Consider the following 23,994-nt stretch of genomic DNA (forward strand, 5'->3'; position numbering starts at 1 on the left):
GGACGTTGCTTGTCCGGGTACTCCCGGAGGAGGGAGAGCTGCGGAGCTCTCTTGGGCATGGGGAGCATCCCTCCGGTGCCCTGAGGTGTGGCTTCTGTGAAAGCAGCGCCGGCCGGAGGGAAGTGAGCTGCGGTCTCCTCCCCTGTCCCATTCCACGGTATCAGTGGTGGCAAGCAGTGTCCAGCTACCCTGTGACAGACTGGAGCCTCATTTCACCCACTGCCAACCTGTTCTGCTCCCGGATCTCTGTGAGCATCCGCGTTTTGTGCTCGTTTCCCGACACAGGAAAGAGTGCTGTTCTTATGTTGGGAGATGGTTTGAATGTCGGCTTCTGGTCTGAAATAACGTAGTGTTGGTAGTATTTCCCACATAAAATGAAAATCTTTTAACCTGTGAAGCAGCTGCTCCATTGAAGACTACACCCATTTAAACTGGCTGTAACTGTTTCATGTTCCAGGAAGCTATGGGGCAAAGTGATTTGGTGTTATTGTGTCAAATAAAAATAATTAGGATGGAATAAAGTCAATATGACTTCATTTAATCACTAAAGAGGAGATGAATTAAAAGAAGTAAGCATTTGGAATGTGTTCAGGAGAGTATTTGTGAAGTGAAACTCTTTAACCATTGCTTTCTAGGCCCAAGAGGCTATTTGGTAATAACTCTTTTAAAAGTGTGTGTAATTAATTGTGCCTGTCTTGTACAAGGACCAGTCAGAAATGGAATGGATTGATTTGTGCTACTTGTTCCATCATGATTTTGCTGTCTGTGATAAGTCAAAATGGAACAAGAGCAGAGAAACACTGCTGGCTTACAGTAAATGGAAAACCTGTCTTGCAGGGACCAGACTAAAAGAGCTTGGCTTGTTTAGCCTAGCAATAAGAGGAGGGGTCCCACTGTGCTTCAAAGCATATCTTAGCACTAAAGAGAAATGAACTCTTTAAGCAAAGGAATGAGTGATCTAATTTGCCTTGGAGTAGAATCTCATTGTGCTGTTACTGGTTGGCTGTGGTTGGGGTACTCTGTGCATACCTACATAACTGCAGTGCTATTGTGTGTCAGGGAAACTCAAGGCAGAAATAGGTTGGTTTAGTGCTCAATTTGGGGTGATTCTCATGAGACTCACTTTGCTGAAGCTCTTATTACTGATTTCAGTTCTGGAATTAGTTCAGGTGTTTGAGAACAGTATCACAGTTTCATGCAGATACACTCTTTGGTTTTGTGCTACTCCATCACACTACATCAGCATTTCAACCTACACATTAAAAGAGAGATTCATAACTTTTCTGGAGTTGCTCTAGGTTGAAACTTGCAAAATTTCTTTTATTTTTTTCTAATGAGCCAAGTTGGTTTTGGGTTCATTTAATTGATTTGAATGAAATAGGCACTTGAAACTTGTCAGTAAGGATTGAATCACTCAAAATGATCTAGGAAGCAGACTAAAAATTCTTAAAGTGTAAGAATAAATCAATTTTCTGTTTCACATCTGAAGTTGAGAAATGAGACTTCTAAGAGATGTGAAAGATTGCTAGGTGGAAACAGCTTTACCAGTCACTTAAGTGAGCCTCCTTTTATCTTTGTTCCACATGCTGATTTGGAATTACCTTTTCATTTTGTACAACCTTCTAAATTATTCTGATATCGGGGTCAGAAAAAGACACGTGTTGAGGGATAACTTGTATAAGAGTCTGTTCGGTTCATCACTTGGTGTGACCTTCTCGTTTAGATTGCAATATCTGTTGTCTATTAGATTGGAAAAAGTGTTTGCTACCTGATGGTGTTGTATTAGCTGTGAGTATTACCAATAACAATGCTTCTGTCTTTGTGAGACTTTGTAACTTACCAAACTGCTCACAGATCCTAAGCAAAGCATTGTGTATTAGCTGCAGGAAAGTGGTTAAAGAAGCTCCCCCTCCCCTTCTAAATAAACACACCTCCCCATGTGTTTTTTTGAAGTTACCTTTATGTTTTCTACATGGACCTGGCATTCTGAAATCACCATTATTTGAATTTGTTCTACTGTGTGCCTCGAAGTCTTGTTAATATAGTTGTCTGAAGTGGGATTGTAAGCAACTGTGATAACTTTCACTTTCTATAATTTCATTCTGCAGTTCTGTTGCCCTAGGCTGCCACGGAAGTTATTCTCTGTGTCTCCCAGATCAGACGGCACTTTTCTGACCAAGCATGGGCAAACTTCACCTAACCTCTTTTTCCCCTTTTCCCCTTTTCAGTATCAAAACAGGCCAACACATAAACTGAGCAGATGAAATAACCTAACATGCTACTTGGTGCATTACTTTTTTTTCCTCTATTTGAGATGATTCTTCCACATCCAGATAGAGTGCTAAGAGGGAAATAAAAGCAGTTGTGAGTTAAAATAGAAGTGAAGAGGGAGAGAATTAAGCATTCAGTTAAGATGAAAAATAATTGCAAAGCTGTGGTACGCCAGAGCTCCTGGAAAATAAAAATCAAGGCAACATGTCTCGTGCCACAATGATTATGAGACATTATGTAGAAGAAAAGAGATGACCCATACTCACTGAATAGGAGAGGAGATGAGGTCTGTAGAGGTGGTAGGAAGGCTACAGTGAAGATGATGTTGTAACATTTAAACAGTATTTTCACTGAATAAACAACAGTTATTGTTTGGGCATAGTGATGAAAATGTGTTTCTCATTTGATGGATGAGACTGGAACTACAGCAGGCCAAATGAGGCATATTTGAGACACTTTTTCATACTTTCCTCATTATGGTTTAATAGCTGATGATTGCTGAGTTATTTGTAGCAGGCAGTGGAGCCCTTGGTATATTGTCCTGCTCATGCAGCTGTCTTCTGAAGCCTTAAATTGTATTCCTTCCTCACTCCCCTTTTGTGTTAGGGAGGAAAAGCAGTAGAGTATCGCAAATTTATGAACTTTTATTTTTCTCTGTATTCTCCTCCCCTGTACTTCCCAACTCCAGGATGTACTTTCTTTTCCTCCTTTGCCAATATAAGGCATGTAAGAACGCAAATACTCTGCTAGGGAAGTGCCTTATCAGTAAAGCATGGGACTAATAAGTGCCAGAAACGTAGTTGTGTTTCCTCATCTCTCTGGTAGAAGATCTCAGGCTTAGAAAGAGCTCAGGTTAGAAAGAACATTTGTGTGTTTACGAAACTGAGTAGGTCCCAACAGGGAACTTCAGTTGTGTAGAAACTTCACAGGTGCCTGGGATGTACTCTTCTTGTGAACAGTCTTAAGAAATATTGAGCTGGAAAGTCCAAGTACAACAGCATAATCAATGGATAGGCTACATTGTTATCCAGATAGCTGACACTGAGTCTCCTCCTAGCAGCAGGAGATTTGATAAGCTTCTATAAAGCAGTCTGGCTGAAGGAACTCATAGTTTAAAAAAAGAGAATACCTTTTTTTTTTCTTGTTCTGTTGTACAGATAGAACTGTAATGTGGAAGATGAAATTATTTCCCCATTGATATATGAGAGTTTGCTTATAGAAATATTAGTTAAATTTGAATCCTCTTAGACTCCATCTAATGCTTTCTCCAAAAGTTGGAGGTTTCATCCCCAAACCTGCTGTTGCACCACAGGACTTCCATCTTAACTCAAAAGGTACAGGTGAAATCTGATCCTCACCTATGTAGAGTTCCAGAACTGGAGAGTACACAGTCCTCCTGCATATGTCCTTCTAAGTATGAATAGGTAGGGAACCATTATCCTACTTAATACCTTATAACAAGCTGGAATGACAGTTACTTCCAAAATGATTATAATTACACTGCATAAGTTTAGATTAAAAAAAAAACCCACCCAAAAGAAAAGATAGCTCAAAGATTGCTTTGGCGAGGTGGTGATTTCTGGCAGCTGTGTGCATCGGGCAGGAGGTGTCTGCTGGAAGGACTTGGGCGGTTAAGTCAGTCTGTGTGCAGCCCCAGGAGCACAAACCAAAAGAGTACAATATCATGGCTTGTGACTAATATGCTGATTGTTTGAAACAAATTTTCAGTTATGGTCAAGATTAAATTATAAATGGAAACATTTCTTAAATTTTGTGTTGAAAGTGGGTTTGAAACAGCGAACGCACAAAATATGGTCTAGTTGTGCTGTGTGGCCACTTGGCATGCGTTCCCAAGTAACAGTGCATGTCTCACATTGTAGTGTTATCTCTGGTATGGCAACCAGAGATATGACAAGGTCTACTTGCACTTTGTTACGTGTTCTGTCCTTCAAAGAAGATTTTGTTTTTGAGGGTTAATAGGAAATTACACTGTGAAGCTGTGCAAAGCTAGACAGAACTACAGCTGTACAGTGATACAGCTTTTTGGTTGATTAGTTTGTTTATATACTTCTCTTGCTCAGGCCATTTCTTAGCAATATCTGAAGAGATTAAGACCCTAATGATATCTGAAAAGATTAAAAAGAGCATCCTGAAAGATCATGAATGCTGGAAAAACTTCCAGATTTCACGTGATTTCGTTCTTTAAGTGTGCATCCTTACTATTTCTCTCTTGCATCATTATTGTTTTGGTAATATTTGCATGAAATTGATTTTGTGTTACTATTGATGTGTCTTTCCAATGTGTATAATACAGTAGTGTCTTCAGATAAGCTCCAATTTAGAGTAAAATATGAAAGGGAATTTAGCTATTGCTTTACGCTCTCAGAGATCAAAAAATGCCAGAAATATTTCAGATACATTAAAGCTTGTTATGCTCTTGAGCTTCTGATAACTGAAATGAATCATAATATTAATTGCATCAAGTAGTCTGTATTTTCAGCACTTCAATTGAGGAGGAGGCAAATAAGTAATAAAAGCTGGTCTTATTATCCAGGGATTCCCACTCCTGACTTTTCAGCATATACAGTTATGCCAGGAATGAACCCATTGTAAAAATAAAAGCCCTAAAAGCCCTCTTGTGTGCATACAGAACAGATTACTTTGATAGACAGCTCATGTTCCAGAAGAAGTCATCTCTCCTGAAGAGTTAAGCAGTAATGTAATAGATGATTTGATAATAATTTTATAAATAAGGACTTACCTTTATAAGTAACCTGTATGGCTCTGTTCTGCTGCTTCTTTAAACAAGGGATGTGATACATCTTTTACCATCTGATACCAATTTATTCCAATCATACTTTTTCTTCAGGTTATTTGGCACACCTTATAGATAGTGTATCACCAGACCTCTCGATTGGAGGCCAGAGTAGACCAGTGATGAAGATCAATATGGCCAAGGCTGAGATGTTTCAGGGAGTCCTTGTATCTCCTCTTTGGGGCTCCTCTCTTGTGGCAGCCGGTGGTAAGTTCACCATAAAGCAGGATCTTAGGGAGGCAGTGGTCCTTCATCCTTGAGACGTGCCCTGTCCAGCACAGCTGATTTCTCAGCAACATGGCCTCAATACCTGTGACTGCTGCTTGTTCTAGAACAGATGCATTGGTCACATAATCTGACCAGTGGATGTTTAGGATTGTACAGAGGCAGCGTTGATGGAAGCGTTCTAGGAGTCGCAGGTGGTGGCGGTAGATGACCCATGATTCGGATCCATATAAAAGAGTAGACAGCACTATGGCTCTGTAAACACTGATCTTGGTACTTTTCTTCAGGTGTTTATTTCACCAGACTCTTTTATGGAGTTTTCCAAAAGCACTATATGCCTTTGCTAACCTGTTATCTGTCTCTCCATCAATCTTACCATCCGAGGAGATGAGGTTACCTAGGTAATTAAACTGCTGGACTGATTTGAGCTCTGATTCACCAATGGTGATATGGGGATGATGGAAGACTTCCTGAGGTGCAGGTTGATAGAAAACTTCTGTCTTCTTTAAGCTGACTTCCAGCCCAAAAAGCTCAGCAGCCTCAGCAAAGCAGGATGTTAAATGCTGCAGAGCTACTTCTATCCATGATTTGGCACACTTTATTTTTAATTTGCATTATCTGCTGTGATTTTTAATTTCATCTTCTGGTCATCAGATATTTTGCTATTCCTTTCAAGTATGACAGGCAGCATCACTTCTTGGTAAGTGTGCTGGTATACTAACCTTCAGTTTTTCATCTCTGTCTTTAGGAAACTCAGTCTTGTTGGAAGAAGAAGCTTATTATCAATGTAGCATTAGGGATTGCATCTAAGTTGTGAAACTGGGAAACTAATATGCAAAACCAGTATGGTTAATGTGATGAAGTTGCCAATGTGTGCTGAAGTAAGTATCACATAACTGATGCAAACAGTACTGTGGCAATTCCAAGGTCTTAATCCTCTCCATTCCTGAGCACTGCTGATAATAAAACCATTACATATATGCAGTATCATGACTTAAAGGTGACATGTATTTCCTTCCTTCCTACTGAATTTCTGTCTTCGAGAATTTCGGTCCATGTATTCTGTTTTATGTAGCGATATTATTTGCATTAAATTTTCCTTCAAGACTTTCAAAATATCAATGCTTGTTCTTACCACATTTGTGATAAAACATATGAATTAGTGGATTTTTTCTTCTCACAAGTAGATTGAAACAAGTAATTTGGTGTCTTATAAAAAGACTCTTTTTACTATTTTAAATATGTGTGCAAAATTACTTGGTGTGGTTATGGCTAAATGGAATTAGTTGTGATTGTCTAATCTGTTGTAGAGAAGTTCAGTGAGATTGTGGATTGACTGTGGATGTAATCCTCATTGTGCCTTTTGCTTGTAAGCTGGAGGAGATTTGTATGACTTGGTCTGGTCAAGCTTGAATTGAACAGCCACTGCTCAGCCCTGAATTTGGTTCTGAGCCAAAAGTACATTCATTCCAAAATTCATTTTAAACATTGGGCATGTGAGTGATGGTGGGATGTGAGCACGTGAATGAGGTGGTAACACCATCAGAGGCCATTCTTTTCAGTGCTGCAGGAGCCAGCTTGGGAGGAGCTGTACTGTGCATGTTGCTACTGATTGGACAGAGGCTCCAAGTGTAACATCAGTGCTAGTGGTTTAGTGATAAGAATTAGGATGTTCTGCTCAAAGGTGTTTACTTAACATCAGGTTATGGGCTGCCTGCCTGAAAGCTCCTCTGTGAACTTATTCTGTCAGATCCCTCTGTGAAAGCTGCCTGTTAGTTCTTAAATCTGAGAGCAAAGAGTAGCACCTACCAAGTGAGTGAGGCAGGCACGCTTACTTAGTGACTGTGGTAGTTGCCTGTGATTCCACAGTAGAGTTTGCAAAATATGGGTTACATTGGAAAGTTTTGTATGATTAAGGAGTTTTTGTTACAATAAGCCATAAACAAATAAATGCTGAGGATGATGCCCTGATGTATTACCTCCTGTGTGGAAGCTGCAGTATACTGGAGTTCTGTTAGGAAGAAAATTATTAGAGACAAGAAGCTGTAACAGCACAGTGGTGTGACTATTTGGGCTTTACATTCTGATTTGGACTTGCTGCCTTATTATTGCAAAGTGGGCCTCAAAAATATGAGCAATATGCATACCAATACATCATTATCCCTGAATTTTCAAAAAGTATTAAAAGATATGACTCATCTCATTTATTTTACACAGAACCCCACAGATTTTTGACTATGCTTGCATAAATAGTTAATGCTCCTGTATGGTTCCAGTGTTTGTTGTGGAAAGTACCATTTGTATAAATTAAGGAACTATTCTTTTGCTATAACCAGACTCCTGGCACTTTATTTTGCCTCTCTGGCCTGCTAAAACCTGCCTGCAAATTACATTTTGTTTGACTTTTCTGTGTAGGGTAGAGTTAGTTGGGTTATAAAACTTACTACTTGCATTGTTCCATGGAACTGGGTAGTCAGTGAACAGGAAGCCAGAGCTGGAATTTGGTTTGGCAGTGTGAACAGTGCTACCTGGAAAACAGCACAGCAGCCAAAGAGACAAAGAGGGGACTTCTCAGAAGATTGCAAGTGCTATTTTCTTTCGGCTTCTCTGGTCACAGATTTTTTCCCTCCCCTACAACTCTACCCACCTTCTGGGAAATAGGGAGAGAAGCTCTTTGCCCGGATCCTTAGGTTGTGCAACAAAAAGCTGAACAGAAATACTCTTTTACCAGCTACTGTATTTACTAGTGACCTATATGTATTTCTGTACATTTTGAAATGTGATAGAAATGTCTAAAATTCTATGTTGAAAGTTAATTTATTCTCCAGGAGCAGATTCAAAAGTGTTATAGAGGTCAGCTTACACTGTGCTGTGTAGCACTGTGGGACCATGCCTGTCTGTTCCAACAGGTTTTTAGGAGAGAGGTTTATGACTCTAAAGAAGCAAAATAGCAGAAATATGGTTCATTGATAGGGGCTATTCTATGAAAGGAGTGTATACTTCCACGGAAAGTTTTGAGAATGGTTTTGCTGTTGAGCAGAGGTTTAGTGCAGGCTGAGATGAGAGGAAGCCTGTCTGCCAGTACCATTTCCTGGCTTGATCTGGTACCACTGACAGCTCAAGAGGGGCCTGGGAACACCCTTGCTGAGTGTAAGATGGACTGCATAAGGGGGAGGGAGGAAGGATGGGCTGAAGTAAAGTTACACAGTTGCTGCTATCTTGAGCCTATGACTGAGCTGCACGACTCATTCTTCCCTCAGGGGACACAGGTGCGCAGAGCTATTTTTCTTTAATCACTCACATAAATTAAATTTATTCCTTCACATTAAAATAATTAAATAAAGCTACACCCTATATCTTTTAGTGCCAGATAATATCTTTAAACCTTTGGCTCACCATTTTGCTATCAGCTGCAAGGTATTTTCCAGGGTGTGCTTAACCAATTTTACCATTGTCCTGAAAAGTGTTCCAGGCAGAGAAATCCCCTGATAGCAATCAATATTCATACATACTTTTAATCACTGTATCCACTGGGAATAATCATTTCCGGGCCCCTCTTGAAGTCCACCTGCCCCACACTAAGATGAAAGGCACTTCCATGGTGTGTATCAAGTGGTGCAGCCTTGATGCTTACCAGGATATTAAGCACAAATTAAAATGGTTTGAAGAATATTTGTGTGGGTCTGAGGTTGGCCAGTTGCTGGTGAGAGGATGATGCTGCTGAGTCTGGAGCAGATTGGCATGGAGCAAGAACAGCCCTTGCCTTTCCTATATTCCCTAAGGGGTTTCTCCTGCTCTTTTTAGGACACGACACTACTTGCAAAGATGCAGTAGCATACATGTTTAAGATGGAGCTGTGTGCTTTGGGAACAGGGTTTGTGTGCTTTCCAGGTTAGGAATGATTTTCCTGGGTTCGTTGTAACTTGCCTTCTGATCGTCGAACTTGTAGATTTGGAAAGTCTACTGCTTGGTGCTGGCACATCACCTCAGACTTGGCTCTTTGTTGCTCCAACTTGGTTTCTAGCCAAAAACATCAAAGGGGCTCAGTGGCAAATCTGTGCTGCTTCCTCCCTGGCAAGTGCTTGATTTGTAGTCTGCCCCTATAGAAGCAGCAAAACAGTTTGTGTTTTACTGAACTGCCTTTACTCAGGAGTCTTATAAAGTGAGTGGCATTCTGTGGTTGGGTGGTGGCAGATCCACCACTTCTGAAATTCCCTCATGTTTGGCCTAGGCAGTAATTTGAGACTGACTGTTGAGCAATATAAATCTCTCTTGGCATTGAGACCTGTTCCCCACCTGCCACATTCACGGATGCTTTTTTGGAAACAGATGTACTTTTATTTCCACCTTTAGGAAAAAACCTTTACAGAACAACCTTAGAGCTACTTGGCTTTGGTAAAGAGGGAAGGGCAGGGAACACCCAAAGCTTTGCAACAGCCCCATCAAAACATCTTCGATGATCTCTTTATAAAGATGGCTGTGACTCCGAACACAGATCAGGAACTCCTCCTGAGTGAGCATATTCCAGTGAAGCAGTCTCACAACTTCTTATCCTCTCCCTTCAATACCAGAATCTCAGGGGATTCTAAAAAAGGGTCAGCATTGCTAATGACTAACTGTGTAGCCAGAAAGAAAAGCAGGATTTAGGTTAGGAATTTTGCTATCCATATCTGGGAGAAAGAAACCTCTACTCTCTAATTGAGGGAACAAATGCTTATTGGCTTGTATAAAGCCCAGCACAACTGGGCTTGTCTGGCTCTGGGCTTTGCAGACTCCTTGTATTCTAACTTCTGTCTCTTATTGTCTTTTATTTGCAGCTCAAAGACATGTCCTCACATACATGGAGGATGCAGTGAGCCAGCTGCTGGAGAACAGAGAAGATATTAGTCACTATGGCATTGCCAGGTTCTTCACTGAATAGTAAGTACATCAGGACACTGCCAATAGGACCACCCTGAGGGGGGCATTTGGAAAAAGACAGGGTACATGGAGAATGGAACTGGACACATGCTGATTATGTTGTGAATGCTGGATTTCACTGGGTTAGCCAAGGGCTGCCCGAGCATGTTTCAGAAACGTGCATGGGTTTCTTACAGTTCAGTACCTTTTCTATTACAAACATTCATGTGAAGCAATCACTTTGGGGAGCAGAGCTTTTAAAAACATTTTGACAGAAAATCAAATTCTGCTTGTCTTAATCAGGACTATTAGTATCAAAAGGAGATACTGGTTTCAGCAGCACTCATTCTTTCTTTTTCTGTGTATGAATTTGAACTGTTTTTCTCCTTGTGTGATTGTTGTCCTATTGAATGCTTTAATAGAATGCCTCTTCCTCGCTTAAAACCACCATAAGTCCTTAAATACTGAGCATAAGCACAGATAATCTCTTCTTACTAATTAGCAAAAAGGTTGTTGAGGGAAAAGCTGTGTGCTTTCTGTCCACAGAAAGTAATACTAACATTAGTCAGCTGAGCAGATAGTCAGTAAACAAGAGGTTAAGATAAAGAGTGTGACTACAGTGACCTCCACCCACCAACAGGATTTCTTTAGCAGAGTTGAAGGCAAAGTGGCTCTGAAATACCCAGCTGAAATTGTCGTTCAGGCATCTCTCCAGATTGGATTTTGTTTGCATCTAATTTCAAGATGACGCTTCGGGGCCTTTTTTTAACCTTCTGATCATATATACTTAAAAAATTAAATGATGACCAAGAGGTCTTCCACGCAGTGAAACTGTTCACAGTGCTTCTCTGTAGTATTTCTTCATCTTGATGTGATGACCATCTTCTTTTTACTTCCTGTTCCTCTTCTACCTTTGAAAGAATAAACAGTAATTCAAGACCACTATAATAAACAAAACTGTCACCATAGAGCACAACCCTCTGATTAGGTGCTGGAGATCTTGTTTTTCCCATTTATTTTCAAAAATACGATTTTTTTACAATGGCTTTTTGTTCACAGTGAGTGTTTTGTGGAGTTTCTGATTTCATGAAAGACAGGAAAAGGCTGCATGTTCATTCTCTCTGTAATATAGAACCAGTCATTCTCTTTTTTCTTTTTTTTTTTTCTTTTATAATATGTCTGAAGTTTAGCAGATCAAACTGTGTCCCTGAACCAAAGCACAAATAGGCTTAGTAACATGGAGAGCTGTGAAGATTTAAAATGTGGGATTCTTCATTAGAAGTGGAGAATAAATGATAGGAAATATGGGTGTAGGTAGACTCAGAATGCAAAGCTTCCTATTATAGAAGTGTCATATGTTCTGTCTCCCAGGGCTTAGTGGTGAACCCTCACTGCCCAACAGATTTCTGTTCATTCTCTCAACTGTCAGTGTTTGTTCAGGCTGTGCTTTGAAGGCTACGCTGCTCTCCCAAGCAAATAAGCTTGATCTTTAATCTCAGTGTCTTCAAACTCAAAGATAACTTGTGAGACTCCAGAAGGTTTGTGGGCACTCTCCCAGTGTTTTTCTTGTTCCGGGTTTTTCTAAGGAAGAGTATTGGAATGTGCACGTTTGGAGGTATGCTGCAGTGATTTGAGGTGAAGGGACTTAATATTAGGGCATCCAGTTTTTCACAATGTCCTTTCCCTATTTATGCTCACTTAAGATTAGAGACCAAGCCTAAGGTTTAGAAAGCTAGCAGGCAGGTCCAAGCAAGTAACATGGTTTTTTTTAAGTGTGCATGGGATAAATTAATGACATCTGTAACCTTTCAGAAATTATGTTAGTCTGTCAAGGAGGGATGTTAGGTATTCTCCAAACTCCTCTCAGAGGGCACACTTTTCAATAGAGTGGTGTTCCATGGATCTCTCCTGCTGGATTCACCACTGAAGATCAACCATGGCCTTTCCCTCATGCATTGCAATGCCCCACCTTACCATGAGTTACTTCAAGTTTTTGAGCCAGTTACAACCATTATTTTTCTGGGCAATTAAGAAAATTTTGTTGGGGCTTAGTTTACCTGGGTGAAATTTCAGAACTGAAAATTACATTGTCACGTAGCTCTGTATGGATCAAGCAGTAAGTGTTTTGCTGGAAATGAGTGTTTCCAGTTGTTTCTGAGAAATTAAATTGGATAAGTGTTTCACTGCTATCCACCACCTTGCACTGGGATTGCTGATTGCCGAGGGCTGGCCTTCATCTCTACACTTTTCCTTCCAGGACAGTTTTAGTCTTCGAGGATAGTTTTTTCTCCCACTATATTCTATTGTTCGTTTGTCCCAATCATGTGGACATCTGCTTTCAATCTTGGGAGTACCTTGAACCTCCCCTCATCTGACTCACTCCTGACCCTTACAGGAGTAGGGATCAATCACCCTTCTGCCAATTAATCCACATATTTTAGCTAAACAAGTAGAATTATGCCTCTCTTAGGACTGATCTTTACTTTTTAGGTATGCTGAAATGCTACTGGTATTTGTTCATTACAAGCCTGAGAAGTCTCTGCTCTGCCTTTGAATCTCTATGAAATACAGACTCTTGAAAGCCTTCTGTGTATTTACACACTAGTGCTGCTTTACTTCTTCCACCCTAATGTCTGTACCAACATATCTTAAAGGGACATGTCCCTCCTATACATTATTTATCATCCTGTTTTCTTGGTCTTTCCTGTACTGAAGAAAAACAGGGCCCCCACGTTAATGCATTTGATCACGCAGAGGGAATGTGCATAGCATCCCACTTTATATTTTCTGGGATCTTAAAGGCAGTCTGTGTGTCTTTTTTTTCACTTCAGCTGGAAGAAACAGCGAAACAAAATTGACAAAGATACTTCCTACTAGTAAATTTTGCTTTTCTTCTAGAATAACCTTTTGCCTGAGACTTTTTCTTCCAGCATGCAGGTAGATATGCTACTCTGTTCAAGACTCTTTGGAAAGCTCAGAAATAAAACCAGAGATAACTTACTTTGGTCAGGAAACTCTTTTTCGCATCACTTCCATTGCTTCTTTGATAAACCAAATACAAATGAACTGCAGAAACAGTTTCTGCTGGATCTAACTTGAATGCCCCTGCTGGATCCTGTGCCACAGTTTAACAGTATTCATCTGAGAAGGCATTTAAGATGTGTGTGTTTGAGGAGCTTGGGGGTCAGATACCACTTTTAGATCTGCTGTGTGCCTGGCAGTTCAAAAGACCATCCCTGCACTGTGTAGAGCCCTGTTTTACAAACAGAACATTTGCTTTTTTTGGAGTAACAGGACTGCCAGTGCTATATAATTTGGGATCCTTGGGTAGGAAGATGCTGTCACGGTGAGAAGTAGCAACTACCTCATTTTCTCTTGCTGTCTGGATTAGCTGGAACAATTCGTTCAACTCTTTTTTTTAGGGACAAATATGATACTGTTCCCTTGGCTTTCTGTGGCAAAGACACAGGCTTTGGTATCAGAAAAACTTTTGACTTTTTCAATCCTTTATTGCTATACAACATTACATAAATAAATCTGTAGAATAAACAGTGTCGTCCTCTTTAAAAAAGTCTCAGTACCCTTGGGGGAGGAGAGAGGGGGGAAGGGCCAGGCACAAGACAGATGGGATGCCCATGAGAACTAAGCCACTCACTGAAGACAACCTTAATTGGCAACTGGAAATAAGCTGAATTATCTGCTTATAAAGAGGAGAGATTCTTCGAGCTAGCTTAGAGCCATCGATTTTCTTTTTTCTTTGCATCTGTGTATGTAGGCCTTATCATCATCGTCATCTTGCTATCATCTGCTCTGCATCTTTCCCCTTTTCAGAGTAACTTGTTTTGTCTTGTTTGCAAGGATAGTGTAAGCTCTTCAAGACAGAAGTGATATTGTACTGCATGTACTTTACAGCACTGAGCATTGTAGAGTGTCGTCTCTGTGCTTTGTACGATTATAGTACAAGCAGCAAAAACAGTAGTGAGAAGGTCCTTAGGGCTTTGACAAGTTGTGCCAGATTCCCTTTCTGAGAGATGGAGCCATTCATTAGAATTTTTCGGTATGACTGTTTGGGGGAGGGGCATTGGTTGTTGGGTTTTTTGAGTGTTAAAATGTTAGTTCTGTGTGTTTTGACCGAATCAGTAGCATCTGGGAGGTAACAATACTTTTAGGATATTACATAAAATATTCATATTCTCCCTGATATAATCTTGTGAGCAATTGCAAAAAAAAAACAACAACAACAAAAACATTTAATGTGTTTCTCAGATACTCTCAAGATTCCTACATGTCTTCTGCTTTGGAGAAAAAAAAGACAAAATTGTTACACTAAATGCAAGACTGCACTGAGCCATGTGATCGGTATCAAGCTGCTGCTGTCAATGACCTAGCTGTGGAGCTGCCCTTTAGGCTGAAAATCTCAGCTGGGATAATGTGCTTGATGGTTCCTGACAGGCTTTTACTTGGGATTCCTTGATCCCTAGGGCACTGCATAAGACTGCTGTCTGCCGTTCCTTTGCTCTTCAGTTATCAGTGGAAAGAGGATGAATATATGAACTCAGACACAGCACTCATGCCAGAAGCTCTGAGGAGTAGATTTTGCAGCTAATGTGAATAAATTGCTATGAGAGAGACATTTTCAAAGTTCCTCTCCACACAGTACATGGATTTGCAGGACTGAATTTGTTGATAAATCTTTCTGGGGAACCTACAAATAATTGCATATTTTTCCACTAAGAGTGTTGCTAATGGGCACAAAGCCTTTCTGTTAAAGTCCCTTTGTTGCATTCCAGTCTTACCTCTACAGAGAAGAGTTGTCAGAAGAGCAAACTCTCTTCCTTGTAATCTAAGTTTCCCCAGCCCATATTAGAAGTGGGATTTCAATACCCTCTGTCTACTGTGCGTGGAGTATGCATTTTATATGAGAGCTATGGGAGATCTGGGGATTGTGGATAAATCACTTTATTTATGATTTAAATTATGTGAATTTTGGCTGGAATCTGTAGATCTGTCACCTGAAGTGGGATGTTTTTAGTTACAAAATTGCTTGACAGCAGAAACAGCATTGGGATTTTCATATGACAGACAGGATCTATGAATTCCTGATTTTTCCCAGAGTTGTTTCTTTGTAACAAACATTGCAACAGGTCCTAACCTGACAGATATGCTGATTGGGATGACTACTGTTGAGTAAACAGCTGGAAAAAATGCATATATTAATGGCAATAACACACTGATTCACACTGTAGTTTGTACATGTTGCCAACATATTAGAATATGTAGTATTTTCTTCTCATGTACTTGAGAATCTTACAGGTCAGTAGATACTCAGTAGATACTACCTTGCAAAGAAATACAGGGGGGATAAAAATGTAAGGAGTCTCTTTAGTGAGCAGGACTGTCTTGGAAGACTTGTAGCAAAGGACTAACATAAAATTGAACTTTAAAGACAGTATTTGCCAGTGATGCTGTATGTGGTAATATACTCCACTCAGGAAACTTACCATATTGTTTTGGTGACAGAAAAATCTAGAGGATTTGCCATACCATATGTATGTTAGCACTTGATATCAGCATCTTGTCAGCACAGGGTAGTTATCCATAGATAACTCTTCACTTACAAACTGACTTGAGCTGCACTGTGCTCTTGCTCCTTGAAGAGAGGCAATCAAAACTTCCATGTGCAGTGTGATCAGATTATGATGCTCCTAGTATGTATTCACTGGTGTAGTGGTGCAGTCTTTGCCCACTTCTTCCCTATTCCTTTACATCACAGAAATTACGTATTTATTTGTAGTCTTTGTCAGAACAGTTTCAGCAGAAGTGGGCTAACTACTTTATGGAGACCTTATGTAGTTGGGTATGTTTGTATTCATTCTTACAGCCTTGAAGATTGAAAGGCAACACATTTGCCATGGAGCTGAGTTTTCTTTAGGTAAAGCCAGTTGCATATAGGCAGTGTTGATGGCTAACAATACTGGAGGAAAAAAAAGCTTGACATTTTCCAAAAGCTGAAGTCCAATAATGTGGCAAATGGTACAAGCACTTAGACTTTATGTATCTAACTGTGTCTGTGATTTTTCTCTGGACTAGAGTTGAATGTACTATCCTCTGGCTGGTTTTAGTTTGTAATTATTACTGAATTTGTGTCAGGGGAGGTTTAGGTTGGATATTAGAAAGAGGTCTTCACCCAGAGGGGTGGTTAGGTGCTGGAACAGGCTCCCTGTGGAAGTGGTCACAGCACCAAGGCTGCCAGAGTTCTAGAAGTATTTGGATGATACTCTCAGGTACATGGTGTGACTCTTGGGGATGTTCCTGTGCCAGACTAGGAGTTGGACTCGATGATCCTTGTGGGTCCCTTCCAACTCAGAATATTCTGTGATTCTGTGATTATTATTGCATAATTCTATTTATGCTTCCATTTTTTTATTGTTTTTTGTCATAGTTGCTGATGTTACTAGTGCAAATTTGGAGATGTATAGGTGATCCCAGCTGGGAGTTAAAATCAGACTTTTGTGACTTCAAATGTATGAATTTATACAGGCTGAGGGATGAGTAGGTCATGAGTAGCCCTGCTAAAAAAGTCTTGGGGTGCTGGTGGATGAGCAGCTGGACATGACCCAGCAATGTGCACTTGCAGCTCAGAAAGACAAATCTGTCCTGGGCTGCATCCAAAGCAGTGTGGCCAGCAGGATGAGAGAGGTGATTCTGCCCCTCTGCTCTGCTCTGCTCTAGTGAGATCCCAGTGGAGTACTGCACCCAGTTCTGGGGTCCCCAGCACAGGAAGGACATGGAGCAACTCCAGAGCAGGCCACTTAGATGATTAGAGGGATGGAGCAGCTCTCCTATGGGGAAGGGCTAAGAGTTTTGGGATTGTTCAACCAGGAGAAGAGAAGGCTTTGGGGTGATTTTATTGCATCCTTCCAGTATCTTAAGGAAGCCTATAAGAAAGGTGGAGAATAACTTTTTGCAAAGGCATGTAGTGGCAGGGCAAGGGGGAATGACTTCAAACTGAAGGAGGGTGGGTTTAGATTAGATATTAGGAAAAAATTCTTTACTGTGAGGGTGGTGAGGCAATGGAAGTGCTTGCCCAGAGAAGTTGTGGATGCCTCAGCCCTGATCTTTAAGATCCCTTCCAACTCAAAGCATTCTATGATTTTATGATTACTAAACAAGTCTGGATAACTTAGGGAGAGAGGAGAAAGGACAAAATCCGAGGTTTTGCTGAAAATTGATTTGTCTGATCTCAATTAGAAAGTAATAGAGAAGAAATTTTTCTTTGTTATGTGCATTTTTGATTAAGTTTTTCTACTTCCCAGTCCATCCCACTGTCTGCATTTGGCAGTACAACAGAATAGATATGGAAGTCATTGCTGTTCCTAAGAAAATCTTTAATGAGCCTTCTTTATATGTTCTCTTTGTGGTTATTTTACCATAACTCATTTCATCCATTGGGTATTTTGTAGTGCTTATCACATCCTTTTTGGGATGCCACAGGGTCTTTTGTTTAGTTTTATTCTCTCTGTTAGTCTGCTTTTTTTAATATCTTACGTTTCTTATCACATATCTCTGCTGTGGTTTTGTTTGTGTCCTTGCAAAAGTAAAAAAGCCCTCAAGTCAGAATTGGTGAACTCTGACAATCTTATATTGTCCATCTTCCACCGAGGAAAGGTCTGTAGTAGAGCTTACCATGATGCAAAACAGGTATGCAGTGCTGACATCACTGTTTGGCATGCATCTTTCTCCATCATTCTGGAAAACTGCTTAGCTCTGCTCACTGAGTCACTGTTGGAATATATAGGAAAAGATGAGAAAAATAAATATTGATATATTCACAACAGATGTAGTGGGACTATTTACAGTCTTTTGCATACAATCTGCAGTGTGTATATAAAGCAGTAATCTCACTTCATGCTTGCTCATGTGCTGCAAGGATTGGATTTACTGCAGCTTCTGTAAATGTTTTGAAGAAAACTGTTTTAGCAATGTGAAATTGGCAACTGGAATTAAGTAGAAATGCACAAGAGAATAGCAGCTTTGGAAAAACCTAACAAAGTAGAAGTTTGGTACACATCAATGTTTTTTTCCGTATTACGTATGGGGTTTTTAAATTAGTCTTAAGAAATACAAGACATAGTTTTATCATTTTCTGTTAGGACTGTATCTTTTTTCAACATACTGTTTCTTCCAATAAACCTTTGGTGTCTCAAGCTGTAAGAGGATCACTGTTGGATGCACGATAACTTCATCAATAGCTATAACTCTCTTTGTATTACTTACTCACATGGTTTAGTTCTTGTTTTAATGAAGCTCTTTGGCATGGGTCTGGCCTACTTTATGTGTGTAGGAGATCAATTTCGGAGTTCTTGGCTTCCATCTGTCTGAGCTTATAAGACTTTCTATTAAACTGGAATAAAGTAATTTAAGTTTGAAGAACACTTTATTTTTCCCAGAAATATCTTTAAGGAAAGGTGGACCAAAACTGAAGTTGAGATTGGTTTTTTGTTGTGTTTTGTTTGTTTGTTTGTTTTGTGTTGTTAGAAGGACTTTTGTATTTATTCTTAGACTGCAAAATGTTGTGTCTCAGAAAGTCTTGAGGAGCATTTCTAATTGCCTTGCTATGTGTTCCACTGTGGACAAGGCCAACAAATGTAAAATTTCTCCTAAATTGGATATATCAAGCTGTAAAAATCAGCAAATGCCTGCAGCAATGGGATGTGATAAGATCCCATAATAGGATTCCTTATCCTTTACAGGATAAAATCCCTTAACTATGTCTGCATCTCCATGAATAGCAAACCGCTGAAAGTCTTGCAAGCCTGAAAAATGCATTTTAAAAACATGGTTTATCTTTCTTCTCTTTAAAAACAAGCAAACAAACAGGTTTAGTTTCTAGAAATCTGGATGTCTTCGGAGAACCCGAGATTTTGCTGCGCTGTGTTGAACCCATACAAATCCCAGAATACATTAGCTTTAGAGACTTGCAGTAACCTCATGTCCTACAAAATTAATCCTATTGTGTATCTTCAAATGAATTAGACAAACTGTAGCTGGTCAGTGCTGTAGCCAAGCAGTTGTGGTGAGCACAGAATGGTTTAGCTAAGCGACCTTTAAATGCGGAGTTAGCAGTAATGTCAAATGAGGTAGCTTCATCTATACTAAGGAATTTTGGCAAGGTTCATTTGTTGCCATGATGGAAATATTGGAAGCTGCTCAGTCTTTGATGTGCTATAGTTCTTGCCAAGGTAATGGAATAGGTGAAAGAGTATTAGTTGTAAATTTTTTTCTTCTTCTGAAATTCTCCAGTCAAACCAAGATTGAAATGAACAAATATGGGATCTGTATGCATGGCACCAGTATTGAACCTCTTTGGAACAGTTATGGAGTTATATTTCAGTATTTCATGGATCATCCCAGTCATAACCTGATTGTGCTGCTACCTTTTAAAATTACTAAAAGTCTAATTTATAAAACATGGAACTGTCCTACAATAGGAGATACAGGAGACTACAAGCAGAATGAAGCAAGGAGGCCCTTCCATATGCTTATACTTTGGTCTTGACTTTGAGGAGTCAGTTTGTCTTCGTTTGGCATTACAGTTTGATCTTAGCAGATCAAGATGGGTGCAGTTATTCAATAATTTTCAAATCCATACTCCTCTTTTGGTGGACATTGACATTTTGATACCAAAATCCATCTCCAGCCAATGTCAATTCCATAGCTACTTTCAGAACTGCTGTTAGGTTAGAGGAAATCTGAACACTACCTTGTGTTGCTTGGGTTTTTAATAGTGTTTTTTGTCTTTGTAAAATCTCACCCTTGCCACAGGTTCACTGTGTGGTTTCTGTAGCATCTTGCAGCTAGTGAATGAATTCCCCAGCATGACAGAGAGGGCAGAAATACTTGTTGGTTAATAAAGGAAGACAAAGAATGGAGATCATGGCTGTATGATAATGAAGCTTATTGAGGACTTGAATATTCCATACCCTCAGAATATAGAGGGTTATAGGGTGGTTCAGTAAGGAATGTAATTCTTCTTCCCCCCAAATGTCAAGTTGGACCAGTTTGAACAAATACCAAATACATTAGCTGGAGAGTTAGCAGTTTTCTGTGGGTAGTTATACTTCTGGATTGTTTTATTGTTTATATATATATATTTGTATATATATTTTAGATTTGGGGAAAAAAAGGCAGGGGTTTTTGAGGGAAGCTGAGTAGCAACTTGCAGTAATCTCCATAAAAAATAGTTATAATGGTGTTCATGCAGCTGTTTCTATGATGTGCAACTCACACAGTTTTCTACTGTAAAAACTTAATCTCTCTTTATACCAGTGAGACCTTTGCAGACTCGCTGAAACACCATGTAGTCTGAAATAGTACCTGATCAGACTGAAAGAACTAGTCATGGTTGATTGATGCTTATCTGTGAAGGCTTCTTTTCCCTTAAGCACCTTGGAGGACTTCTGCAGGGTTATTTACCATCTTCCATTGTATGCCCTTTCCCATCTTCTTGAATACTAGGCTTCCCAGCTCATAACTCTGAGAAGAAGCTTTATTTCACAGTAGAAAAGGGCCCCAATATGTGGCCTATTATATCCATATCAGCTTGCTTACCCTTTTCAAACAGCTATTGTGTTTTAATAGGGCCCTGCCTGGCAGGGGGAGTCCTTAATTCCTACTCTGTAAGAATGGTCAGCTTGAGTTACAGCAAACTGCAGGATGCTGCACTGATCAAAAGGCCTCTGTTTTTACAGATTCTCGCCCCCCCCGTTTGCCTTTTTTAATTTTTTTTTTATATATAAATCCTGGGCTAATGACACAGTATGGTCATTTTAGCTTAAGGTGTTAAATTACTGACCTAGCACAGGAAAAATTATCTAAAAAAGATAAAGGGTTTCTGGGTATTAACAAGCAAGCATAGCAACTCCCTTAATCCTTTCCATCTCCAAAATCTGTAGACTGGTCTCAGAGGGTTTGATTTGCTACAAAGCAACATAAGAAAGCTTGTTCACTGCCTACTCTGAGCTGTGTCACAGGTGGTGTGGTTAATGTCCTTTATCCCAGTACATGGGATAATCCCTGTACCACCTGTATTAACTCTGCTATGAATACAGAGATTCCTGAGCCTATACCAAAAAGTCTGAAAACACATAATTAAAATTTGTGTCACTCCTTTCTGTCTTTCCACACCCTTCAGGGGAAATAAACTTGACCGGGTGAGACAGAAAGGATCTCAAAAAATCCAGTCTCTGTGTTTGCAGTGTTACATTACCCAGTCTTGCCAAAATTTTGAGTGTTAATGATTTCTTATCTGCCTGGTAGTTAAAAAAACCAGATCCTTAAAGCCAGTCATCAGGAATAACTTTTAGCATCTGTTTTGTCATAACGCTCCTAACGCATTTTGGAGGAAGTGCCTAAAAAGCACTGATAATTTTATTAGAGGAAGAGGGTGATTTCCTTGAGGCTGACTTCATTGTCCCAAGCTCTAATTTCTATGGAATTTTAAAAACCACTTGATATAAGAGCTTTGAATTGAGGAATGCTAATGGTCCTATGCTACCTTCTGAGGGATAGCTACAGAAACAGTCCAATGATTCGTCTGAATATTGCAAATAATGTAACACACTTAAACCAATAGGTGAAGAATAGAATGATCTTAAACTACATTAGTACAGCAGTAATTTAATCTGCACATCAGTGAATTTTTTTTTCCCCAGTGCTGCCTACAGTTTTAAGTGTTCCCTCTCAGGACTCCTTCCAGACAAGGTAAACTTCACTTTGCTATTTCAGAGCACAGCCTTGGGGTAAGTGTGATTGGTCATTTGGGGATGCTTTGTGTGGATGAGTGATTTAACAACAGATATGACCTGGGATTTAAATCCTTTTGTATTTCATTATTTTCTATTGCTAGAGCTAGTTCTTTGTTACCCATTGTACTATAGTCTCTAATCCTAATACTCCTGATTATCCCTACTTACTGTGCTTTAGTTCACACCCTGAAGCAGTCTTGGAGCTCATGACCTGGCTTCCTTTCAGATGGAGCTAAACTGGAAGATGTGTTCCTACTGCAAATGAGCATTCAGTCCTTGGGACCAGACTAGAGCTAGTCTAGAGCCTGTTTTGTGAGAAAACAAACCCTAGGATGCGCATGTTGACAGCACATCCTCTGCAGTGTTTCTGTCCACACGTTTTGATCAGTCTAGACACAGCCTTTGATGGCAACTTTGCATTTGAGATTACCTTATTTTTTGCCTAGGACACTCTGTTTTAATGACTTAGACACCTGTGTAATTGGGGAGGAAAGTTGTGTGTGTAAATTGTTCATGCTGAAGAAGCAGCATAAGCCTTCAAAGTGATTTCCTTCCTTCTTCATGCTCTTGATAGAAAATACAAGCAGTAATGCTATAAGATAAGGACTAATGGTCATTGTTCCTTGTTTTCCATTTAGTAGAGGAGGGATCCTGCAAGCTCATTCAGATCTTTGCATGGTAACCAAAGGTGGGACCTGCTAGGGGGACAGCAGGGTCCTGGCAAGCTCTTCTGTCCTTCTTGAGGACTTGAGGCTTTCTCTGCTTTGTGTGTATTTGGCTTTGCTCGAGTTCAGCAGGCAGAGGCTAACTGCTGTAGTGGGTTTCAATTGGGATGTTACCATAGCATCCTGGGACTTTTACAATCTATTTAGAAGTCCAAAGGTTTGAAAAGAGTGCTTGAAAGTTTCTGAACTCTGGCAGGTTGCCGAAATGTAATTACACAAAAGACAAAGCCTTATGAAAGCAGCTCTGTACAGAAAAGCACCTGAGTGCTAGAGTTCCCAGCATAGCCATTTGAGAGCTAGGGCTGTTTTATCACAGTCCTCTCCCAAAACTTCTTTCTTCCTCTCATGTGCATGTGCCATCCCACAAGCACAGTCTGGGTGTGCTGCAAGACACAGCTTTCTCAGCAGTGGCATTGGAAGAGACTGTTTTGTGATTTGCCTGCTTTGGGGCATGTAAAGGAAAGGAGTGAGGAGGTAAATATCTTGAAGTCCCTACTGTAACAATTTCTTTAGAACTTCCCATCAAGTGAGAACCTTGCATTATTCTTCTCTCATCTATCTCCAGGATATTCTCCCAAGTGAATGGGAAAAGCTGTTTTGTTAGTGGAGTATGCAGTTGCGTAACAATTCTTGTGTGAAGTATGAGTGTTCACAGTAAAACTGCTGCTAACTAATGAACATTCAGTTCAATTTGTAGTCTTGGTTTCAGCAAGACATATAAAATAACATGATTAGTAACTGTTTGTTAATGTTGTAATTTACCTACTCTATTTACTGGTAGTGTAGAGGACTGGAGCAACCATTAAGTTTGCAATAGGAGGCTTGGAGATTTGCAGAGTTGTCAAAAGCTTTCCTCTGGAAGGAATCTCTTGCAGATGACTGCACTAAATGCCTAAAGGGGAGAAAAAAGTTAACCAGGGAACTGAAAAATTATTTTCCCTGCTTCTGAGTTCACAAACCTGTTTCTAAATGGTTGAGGGCAAAGTAATAACTTGTTGAGATACCCTGGTTTGTTCCTAAGTCTTTCTCCTGCAAATGTGCTGATAAGCTCTGGCCCCCTAACCTTGCTAGCGATGTCAATTGTTCAGTGAGAGGAACTGGAGAAGACATCTGTTCTCATGTATATAAAAGTCATAGGCAAGGTGTTGGTCATACTCCCTACCTGCTGTTGGAATACTTGTAATGGCTTTAGGTTGTCATAATGTCTTTTTCTTCCAGAAGAGTTTACCTGTAAGCTTGCCACATTGATAGT

The 23,994-nt window shown here is 39.9% G+C and overlaps 1 protein-coding gene across 1 annotated transcript in view; it reads left to right on the forward strand.

Annotated features, from left to right (window-relative positions):
* CUNH11orf49 (chromosome unknown C11orf49 homolog) overlaps nt 1-23,994 on the forward strand; it is an 81,610-nt gene that overhangs the window by 411 nt on the left and 57,205 nt on the right. Inside the window, exon 2 of the mRNA XM_027641982.1 lies at nt 10,129-10,231. Within this exon, the coding sequence (XP_027497783.1) occupies nt 10,129-10,231 (103 nt within the window). The remainder of the gene's footprint in view (nt 1-10,128; nt 10,232-23,994) is intronic.

Source organism: Corapipo altera, unplaced genomic scaffold, assembly GCF_003945725.1.
Source record: "Corapipo altera isolate COAL_440 unplaced genomic scaffold, ASM394572v1 23b, whole genome shotgun sequence".
NCBI classification, from domain to species: Eukaryota; Metazoa; Chordata; class Aves; order Passeriformes; family Pipridae; genus Corapipo; species Corapipo altera.